The sequence below is a fragment of the Urocitellus parryii genome, chromosome X (assembly GCF_045843805.1).
Source record: "Urocitellus parryii isolate mUroPar1 chromosome X, mUroPar1.hap1, whole genome shotgun sequence".
Taxonomy (NCBI): Eukaryota; Metazoa; Chordata; class Mammalia; order Rodentia; family Sciuridae; genus Urocitellus; species Urocitellus parryii.
In genome coordinates this window covers 41,828,509-41,838,790 of record NC_135547.1, presented here as the reverse complement: position 1 = coordinate 41,838,790, position 10,282 = coordinate 41,828,509, and the positions used below count along the sequence as shown (strand labels likewise).

Genomic DNA, 10,282 nt, shown 5'->3' with positions numbered 1-10,282 from the left:
GTTGGTAAAGGCAGTCCTTTGGCCACCAAGGCTAATGTTAAACTGGGTAGCTCCTGAATCTCACAGCTGTAAGAACCTATGCAGTCTCAGGGGGTGTACCCAGGTCTGTGCCACCATTGCAGTGATGTACACCAAAACACAAAGCTAAACCACAGGGTGCTGGTCTCTTCCTTATACTATGGGCAGGTCTAGAACTCCATGTGTAAGCAGTGGTCTGGGAATAGCTGTGCTCCCTAAGGCTGGAGAAGGGGTTGTGCTGACAGTATGGTGCAAAGCTAGGTTGCACTTGTCTCTCAGACACAGGTACCTTTACAATCTGGGGGATGTGCCCCAGGCCTATTCTACATGTGGCAATGATACAGGCCACAACTCAAGTCTGTCTCATCAATATACATGTCTCTACTCCATACTGGGGCAGGTCTAGAGGCTCCATCTGTGAGCTCTGGCCTGTATGTAGGGGCCATCATTTTCTCTCTGGTACTGAGTCTCAACACAGCCAGCATGGCACTGAACTCCAAAGCAAAGTCCTTCACTAGTATTTGTGCCTTCCTCCCTAGCAGGCAGAGTTTTGCTTCCTTCTCTACTGCCCAAGGTTGGGGCAGGGATGGTAGAGGTGGTCCTTGGCTGCTTTGCTAATAGACTAAGCAGCTGAGTCTGTTGGTATAGTCCTGGGGTAGGGATCACAGGCTTTGTCTGGCTCTGGGTTTCACCATGGGGGGCCTGGTATTGGCTTTCAAGTCTAAGCCTGGACTTATTCCCTCTCTCTCCCCCAAATAAGAGGTATATTTGTCCACATGGCTTGGAGTTAGGGTGAAGTGGGCAATCCTTTCTGCCTTTTTGGATGCGTCTTTTCTTATTATCATACCAAAATTGGGTACTCTGTTCTCTCATGTGGCTTCCTTAGCTCTTCCAAAGGTAGTCTAGTGTGTGAATACCTGTTCAACTTGGTATTCCTGTGCAAGAATATTCACTTGAAGACCCTATTCACTTATAATCTTGTTCTGCCTCCCTGAAAAATCCAATTATGTCAATTTTTGCTTCATATATTTTGGGGTTTGGTTGTTAGATGCATACATGTTTATAATTTTGTAGCTTGCTGGATTTATTATTTCATCAATGTACAATGTCATTGTATCTTGTAACAATTTTTATACATTTTTTCCAGCTTTATTGAGGTAAAGTTGATAATTAAAAATTGTATATGTTTAGGGTATACAAATTGATGATTTTATGTACATATGTAAACACTAAAATATTCACCACAACTAAACTTAATAATGACCCAAAGTACAGAAGTAGTGATGCAACAGAGGCACCAGGGCCTAAAACAGAAGGAAAGATTTAACTCTGGTACTGTGTGACAACGCTGTAGGGCATACAGGAAAAAAACAGTACATACAGGGTTTGAAACTATCCAGTTTCATACATTCACCAGGGGTCTTGGAATGTATTAGCCAATAAGTGGTGATTAATGTACTAAAAAAATATACATTGTATGTTAAAGATATGAGCACCTTGTGGTAACTGGTATATTACAGTTTTTATTTTGATTCTTTTAATGGTGGATTTGTGTATGCATGTATATACAGATGTTTTTACATAATGATTTCTGCTCACCTGTGGGCAGAAAAAAAAAGAAATAGTAGCAAAGTGGCTTTAGCTTTTCAACAGTACAGACCACAAAATAGGTATACTAATTAATAGAAATGACTGTTTCTCCAAAGTTTTTCCTTCATTATAAATAAATTTATTTAAAAATTTACATATGGCAAAACTCATTCTTTTGGCATACAATTCTGAATTTTGACAAATGCACACATTCAACTACTATCAAGATAGAAAAAAAAAATCTCCATTATTGTGTTACCACTTTGTAGTCAAGGAATACTATCTTTGTCCCCTGATATCCATTGTTATTTTTCCACTATCCCTATTTGTTTTACCTTTTCCATAAAATTTACAAATGAAATCAAACAGTAGTAGCCTTTTGAGTTTGGATTCTTCTACTTAGCAAAATGCATTGAAGATTCATTCAAGTTGTTGCATATATGGTTCATTAGTTTTTATTGCCACATAGAATTTCTTAGTCTGGATGTATCAGTTTCTGTATCAATGCACCAGTTGAAATATATCCTCCATATTTACTTTCCTCCATTGTTAATGGACTGTAGGTCTAGTAATGAGCAGAGGTGAGATTTTCCACCCAACAGGAAGCAGTTCCTTTTGGAAAGTTCAGCTGAGAAGTATGTTCCTGGGTAACATGTGTAACAGGCTATACCTGGATAACTTATTACCTATTCCTTAAACTATATTTAAAATTGGAGAGTTAATTCTAAGTGAACAGTCTATCAGAGGAATAGAAGTTTGTCCTGAGTATAGTCAGATGATATCGTTAGAATAGGTCTGACAAATATGCTGGAAGCCAAGTAAATGCAAGAGTATTTAATTTTTTTTAATTTAAAAAATACTGAAAAAAGTAAAAATCACTCCAAATCACATCATTTCAAACATTTTGGAAAATGAAACCTACTTTCACTCTGTCCAATTCTACCTTCAAAAGGTTTATAATTTGGTATACATATTTCCCAGCCTTTTCCTAAATTAATTTTGAAATATCTATATACATATACCATATATATAAACACTTTTACTTAAAAATTTAATAACACTATTCATATTTTTTCATATAATGTTTTAACTTAATACAAAACCCTGGATATGAGTCAGAATATATTCATAGATATAGTCCAATATTTAAATGGCTGCATAGTATTCCATTAAGTGGATGTGCCAGATGTTATTTACACATTTACCTACTGATGAACATGTGAGTAATATCAGACTTTGCATTTTTGTGACAGTTGTATTGATATAGAATTCATACATAATATAATTAACCCAAATTATATAGTTCATAGTTTTTAGTATAATTCATAATGTTGTGCTATAATCGACACAATTTTGGAACATTTTAATGAACCTCTAAAGAAACCTCATATACTTCAGCTCTAAACCTAGCCTTTTCCATTCCTTACCCTCCCACCTTGACTCAAAAACACAATTAATCCTCTGTTACTAAATATTTGCCAATTCTGGACACTTCATATAAATGGAATCATATAATATGTAGTCATTTTTGACTGGCTTCCTTTACTGAGCACATCCTCAGGTTCTTGCTTGTTAATAGTATGTGTCAGAAGTGTTCCCTGCTCTTTTACCTTTTGGATGAGTTTAATGAGGAAACTGTATTAATTTTTCTTTAAAGTCTTGGCAGCATTCACCTAAAAAGTCACGTGGGTCTGGGCTTTTCATTGAGGGTATTTTTTCCTTACTCAATTTAACCTATTTACTTCTTATTAGGGTAGTTCAGATTTTCTTTTTTGAGTTATTTTTGGTAGTTAGGGTTTTTCTATAAATTTGTTCATTTCATCCAGGCTAACTTATTCACATGTATTTGTTCATAGAATTTCTTCATAATTCTTTTTATTTCTACAAAGTCAGTAGTAATATTTTTCCTTCAATTTTGATTCTAGTAATTTGAGTCTCCTTTATTTCCTGATACATCTAGCAAAAGGTTTGTTTTATTAATCTTTTTTATTGAACTAACTTTTGGTTTGGTTTCATTGATTTTTATCTACAGTTTTCTGTCCTCCATGTGGTTTACTTTTTATCTAATATTTTTCCCTCTAAGCTTTGCTTTAGCTGCATCCCATAAGTTTTGGTATGTTGTCTTCATTTCCATTTATCTTAAAGGATTTTCTAAAATTTCCCTTGTGATTTCTTCTTTTACCTATTGGTCACTTAAAAGTGTGCCTAATTTTCACATATTTGTAAATTGCAGTTTCTGTAACTAGTTTCTAACTCTATTCCATGTGGTCAGAGACATACTTTACATGATTTCAGTCCACTTATATTTATTAAGGCTTGTTTTATGGTTTTGTTTATGATCTATCTGGAAATGTTTCATATGCACTTGAGAAGACCATGTATTCTGATGCTGTTGTGTGGAATGTTCTGTAAATGTCTTTTAGGTCTATTTGGCTTATCATATTGTTCAAGTCTTCTATTTCCTTATTGATCATCTGTCTAGTTCTTCTATTATTGAAAATGGGGGTAGTAAACATTCTAACTTTTTTTATAAATGTCTATTTCTCCCATTTATTTCAAGTTCTGTTTTTAGGTACATGGATTATTTCTAAAAGCTCAGTAGTTATATTTTCTCCTTCATTTAAAAAAATTTGTGACTTGCACAATTTTCTGTGCAAACTTTTATAAAGTGTATCTCTTATAATAAACAGCAAAGTTTTGAATCTTGTTTTTTCCCTAGTCTGACAATCTTCATTTCTTGATTAGACTGTTTAATCCATTCACATTTATTATTACTATTGGTGGGTGGATTTACAAAATCCATTTTACTGGTTGTTTTTTTTCCTATCTGTCTCAATCTTTTGTTTCTCCTTTCCTCTTTTTGCCTTTTGTATTATTTTCTAATGTGACATTTAAATGTAATAATATTTCATTTTTTTAAAAGTTATTTTCTCAGTGGTTGTTCCAGGGCTTACCATACATACCTTAACTAAACTGGATCAGCTAAAGATATGTATTAAGTTAATGTCAGTGATATATAGGAATATTAGTCCTATATAAACCCATTTCTTTCCCCCATTTTGTGGTATGACTGTCATACATATTGTTTTCTCATTATAAACCCGATAATACATAATTATAATCATTACTTAATATAATTCTATGTTTTTTAATGAAGATGAGAGAAGAAAAGCAAGTCTGTATTTATAGCTTTTTTTTTTTACATTACCCTTCTTTTCTCTCCTATTTTTAAAAATTTGTTCCTGTGGATTTGAGCTATGATCTAGAGATCTAGTCTTTTCTTTAATAACACAGTGTTATTTCCATCTGCCTTGTTTGTTCTATTATTGGCAAACGTTTTATGCTAAAGACAAAACAATGCAACTATACACATACTGCTTTATACAACTGTTTTTAAAATTAATAAAGGAAAATGAATGCAGATTGCCTTCTATAATTACATATTTACCTTCGTTGATGAACTTTTGTGTGTATATTCATATAAAAGTCTAAGGATACTTGCTTTCAACCTGAAGAACTTCCTTTAATATTTTCTATGAGGTTTGTTCGCAACGAATTCTCTGGTTGTTGTTACATGCGAATGTCTTATTTCACTTCCACTTTTGAAAAAATAGGTTTTTTGTATATAGGATTCTGGTCAAGAGTTAATTTCCTTTGCGTACTTTGAATATGTCATCTAATTGCTACCAGCATGGCTTCTGCTGAGAAGTCAGTTGTTAATCTTACTGGGGTTCCCTAATAAGTGATAGTTCATTTTATTTGTGCTACTGTCAAGATTTTATATCTCTGGATTTTAGTACTTATTAGGATGTGTTTGATTGTAGTTTTCCTTTTGTTTGTCCTATTTAGGGTTTGCTGAGGTTCTGCAATACATAAATTAATGTTTCTCAACAAATTTGAAGCACTTACATACATTATTTATTGGAATGCTTTTTTCCTCCCCCTTTAGTTCTCTTTTCTTCTAGCACTACCATTACTTCCACACTGGAGTGCTTAATGGTGTTGAGTTCTATACTCTTCAATTTTATCAGTTCTCTTTTATTTCTGTTCTTCACCCTAGACAGAATTATCTCACCTAATCCTCACAACCCAAAGGAGGTAAGTAGTACTATTATCCTCACTTTATAGATGAGAAAACTGAGGCTCATTAAGTGACTTGTCAAGTCCAGGGTGGTAAATGTGGCTGTGAGGTGCACAGGTTTGATCCCTAAGTTAGTACTACTTCCTCAATGCCATACTGTCTTTCTATTATTCAGCAACAATAGACAAACAACTAGGGGATTTGAGACAGGTTACTTCTCTTCTGGAGAACTCTTTCTTTCCATATCCCTTTAGAATTCTTTGCTAGTATGTTCCTCTTGTAAAATTCATATACCTTATATTTAACATATATTAGACACTCAGTGTTTATTGTGATGAAGTGAAAGATTGCTCAACTGTATCTAGTTTAAATGGCCATGAGAACACCAATATTTCTGTTTAAAAAGATTTCATTAGAAAAAATATATAGCTTTTGGAAGACTCTAAGAACTTAGGAAGAATTCATTAAATATGATAATTGACTTATGAAACTACCTACTATTACTGCTGACAATTCTGACATTACAGTGTTTGTTGATCTTAGGCCTGAGGGCCTGTTCTATTACTTACTAGGTAGATAAAAGTTTGAGACATGGACTCTAATAAATAAGTATTTCAATGTTTAATCCATTTTAAAGTTTTGTATAAAGGAGACAGTCCTGGAAAGAATGTTATCTCTAGGGGTAAATGTTAAAAACACCAGAAAATGATAAAGGTTTTATAAAAATCCTCAGGAAAAATTCTATGTAATTTATCCTAAAAAATAATACTCTTTGTATATCACCCTTAATACTCAGGATATTTTCTGTCCTAGAGAGTCTTTGATTATAAAAAATGTTTTCTACTAATTCTCTCAGAAAGCTGAAAAGCATTGTCCAAATTAATGTTTTTCTCTCTCAGTTAATTTATCCTCTTCAACTCCAAACAAATTTCTATGTATATGCAAATCTTTACTCCAAGAGTCTAATGTAAGAAAGATTACCTAGGGCCCACCGTGTGTGTGTGTGTGAATGTATATGTATGTGTATGTGTGTGTGTATATGTATATGTATGTATATGTGTATGTGTGTGTATGTGTATATGTATGTGATGTGTGTGTGTGTGTGTGTGTGTGTGTATATATTATATATATGTATTCCCCTAGCTACCACTGATTTCTGTACTACTATGTGTAGTAGATGATATGGAAGAAGCAGCCTGGAGATCTGACTGTTGTTTTTTATTCTTTCCAAACTCTATCACCAATATTTTCCCATGCAGTTTATATCCATTTACTAGATGCAATGCTTGCTGTGCTATCTCCTCATCTAAAAGAAAAAGAAAACAAATCAATTTACATAGAACTTAATAATTCAATTTTATTCCATGTCTAGTTTACATTGCTTTTCTTCAATGTTAACTGTTGGCTGTAAGGTCATATCATTTGATTTTATCATTTTTACTATAATTTCAAATTTGTATAAACCAGGAAGACTAAATATCTCACAATAATGACAACAAAGCTCAAATAGATTTTTTTTTTCAAATAGATGTTTGAGGGTGTATTCTAATTCAAAAGCATAGGTAAAGAAACAAGGATACGAGCAGTATGCTAAAGTAGTAGACTATACTAATTACACATTATCCTCTATCTTTGATACAAATTATAGGTATTATGAAAACCAAAACTTTTTCAAAGTGGCAACACAAATAAAAGGAAGCTTTGCTATATTTTTCTTTCAGTGGGGGGAGTGGTTATGGGAATATTATTGGGATAAATAAGTTTAAGAACTTTTGTAGGCATATAGAAGCTTCAGGTAAGAGAATATATAGTGTACAGTACAAATATTCAATTAATGGGACTTGGATGTGAGAAATAAGGAGGTATGGATTATGGCCAGGAGTTGTGTAACCATATGTAGACAATGTTATTAGACTGAACCAATTAAAAAAATTAGTTGTAGATGAACATAATACCTTTATTTTATTTATATGTGGTGCTGAGGATCGAACCCAGTGCCTTACACATGCTGGGCAAGTGCTCTACCACTGAGCCACAACCCCAGCCCACTAGACTGAACCAATTTTTGTCTCAGATATATGTACTACAAATTTTCAAATGTGTAGTATATCTGCTGCTATTATTAGTAAAATAGCCATGCATTAAAAGTACTTAGTTTGTAAGCCCTTTTTATTACATATTTCTTAATTAGTGGGTCATATTTTTTTTAATTTGAAAAGACTGAAAAACACTGGTACAGAAGATCTATAAACTTTCAGTGAGATAGGAAAGATGACATAGGACTATGTGAAAAGAAGCTGGGCACGGTGAAACATGCTTATAATCCCAACAACTTGGAAGGCTGCAGTGGGAGAACTGCAGGTTCAAGGCCAGCCTCAACAACTTAGTGAGATCTTGTCTCAAATCAATCAATCAATCAATCAATCAATCAATCAATAAATGGGGTTGGGGATGTAACTCAGTGGTAAAGTGTCCCAGTACCAAAAGCAAAAACAAAAACTGCATGAAAACAATGGAGAGGAGTTGGCAGTCTTCATGTGTAAAACTACTTGCTTATAAAAAGGATAGCAGACTATTTATAAATGATGACAGTTCAGTGATAATTAAAGGTACACATTCTACCTAGCATCTCCCCCAAAAGACATGAAATTCCTATATTGTTCCGGCATCTGGATTAGAACACTGAAACCATGTATTAACATGCAAGTAATACTTAGAAGAATGCATCCTCCAGTACTAATTATAATTTAGTAATAAATTAGTATATTATTTTGCAGTCACTTAGTCCTAAAGGAATAGGGAATAAGGCAAATACATATGTTCTGATCAGAATATCAATATATTATTCAGTGAATAATTATAACAGACTAGAAATATCATTGTTAGCAAAAGGAAATAAATTTTGGTAGAGTAAGAATGAAATGCCAACATTGCGAAAATTGAGACATACATATGGTGGTTACACACTGCCAAAAGAGGAGAGGAAGAACAGAAAGGGGGACAGAGGAGCACTAAAAACATTTTCCTTAATTCTCATGTGCAGTTGAGAAATCAAAGGGCTATATCCAAAGAAATAAAAGGACTATATCTAGAGAGGTTGTATATCTCTAGTGAACTGACACTACAACAGTAATTATCTAGATGAAGTTACTTACTGGGAAATGTGATGAAAGCCTGTCCCCTCATTCGTCCAGTCATCATTTGGAATTGAATCGGAGGTCCCTTTTTCTCTTGGAACCGAGCAAATAATGACACAAGATCTCTTTCACTCACTCGGGGGCTAAGATTCTTCAGGTATAACACCTAATGTAAATTGAGGATCAACAGAAATATCACATGAGGTAGGTAAGACAATTCTTCATTATGGTTAGAAATAGTTTCATATCAATATTATGGATTTAACACATTCATCTAATTTTATTCTCTCCAGAAAACTTTCTAAAATTATAGGCACTTAAAAAAGCAAACACAAACTAAGAAGGTCAGAAAGAATAAGGAAAGAAGACAATGGCAACAATATCCTAGAAACTGGAAAAAACTGGATGATTAGGAAACAACTCAGTACACTCCATAAATCTGAATATTAAATCAGCACCCACATCTCTACTTAAGAATTCTCAAACAGTTCAGAAATTGATAATTTCTGCTATCTCTGGAAATGGATATTAAGAGATGGGGTTAAAATAAAGTTGGTGCACTGAAACCTATTTAAAAACTAATGAGATCTTTAAATACCTCCTTTACAATATGCTACTGGGTAATGGCAATTTGCTGATCCTGGCAGAATACTGGAGTTTCATTGTTCGAATACGGATAATGCCATAACATAGCTGAGAATATGAATACTATTTCTGAAAGCAAGGAGACTAAGAGAAAGAATGCATACTAAATGCTGGTTTCTCCCTGGTCTTTGCCCACCACTTGGCTCCTAGAATGCTTGAAGTACCACACAAAAAATATTTGATTAGAGAAACTCAAATTAAAACTACACTGAGATCTCATCTCACTCCCGTCAGAATGGCAATTACCAAGAATTCAAGTAACAATAAATGTTGGTGAGGATGTAGGGGAAAAGGTACACTCATATATTGCTGGTGGGACGGCAAATTGGTGCAACTATTATGGAAAGCAAAAAACTAGGAATTAAACCACCATTTCACCCAGTTATCACACTCTCAAAAAAGTTATCACACTCTCAAAAAACTAGGAATGAAACCACCATTTCACCCAGTTATCACACTCTTCAGCATATACCCAAAGGACTTAAAATTGGCATGCTTCAGTGATGCAGCCATATCAATGTTTTTAGCAGCTCAATATACAATAGCTAAGCTATGAAACCAACCTAGGTGCCCTTTAACAGATGAATGAATAAAGAAAATGTGGTATATCTACACAATGGAATATTACTCAGCCTTAAAGAAGAATGACTTTATGCATTTGCCAGTAAATGGATAGATCTGGAGACTAACACTAAGTGAAATAAGCCAATCTACAAAAACAAAGGTTGAATGTTCTCTCTAATATGTAGATGCTAACATACAACAAAGGGAGGTAGGGAGAGAATAGATGTTCAGTGGATTAGACAAGGGA

At 33.7% G+C, this 10,282-nt stretch overlaps 1 protein-coding gene across 2 annotated transcripts in view; it reads right to left on the bottom strand.

Moving 5' to 3' along the window:
• Nucleotides 1–1,773: 1,773 nt before the first annotated feature.
• Rbm41 (RNA binding motif protein 41) overlaps nt 1,774–10,282 on the bottom strand; it is a 76,509-nt gene continuing 68,000 nt past the window's right edge. For both annotated transcript variants that reach the window (XM_026402662.2, XM_077793850.1), the window contains 2 exons: nt 8,845–8,992; nt 1,774–6,995 (listed from right to left, as the gene is read on the bottom strand). In XM_026402662.2, the coding sequence (XP_026258447.1) occupies nt 6,829–6,995; nt 8,845–8,992 (315 nt within the window). In that variant the 3' untranslated portion in view covers nt 1,774–6,828. The remainder of the gene's footprint in view (nt 6,996–8,844; nt 8,993–10,282) is intronic.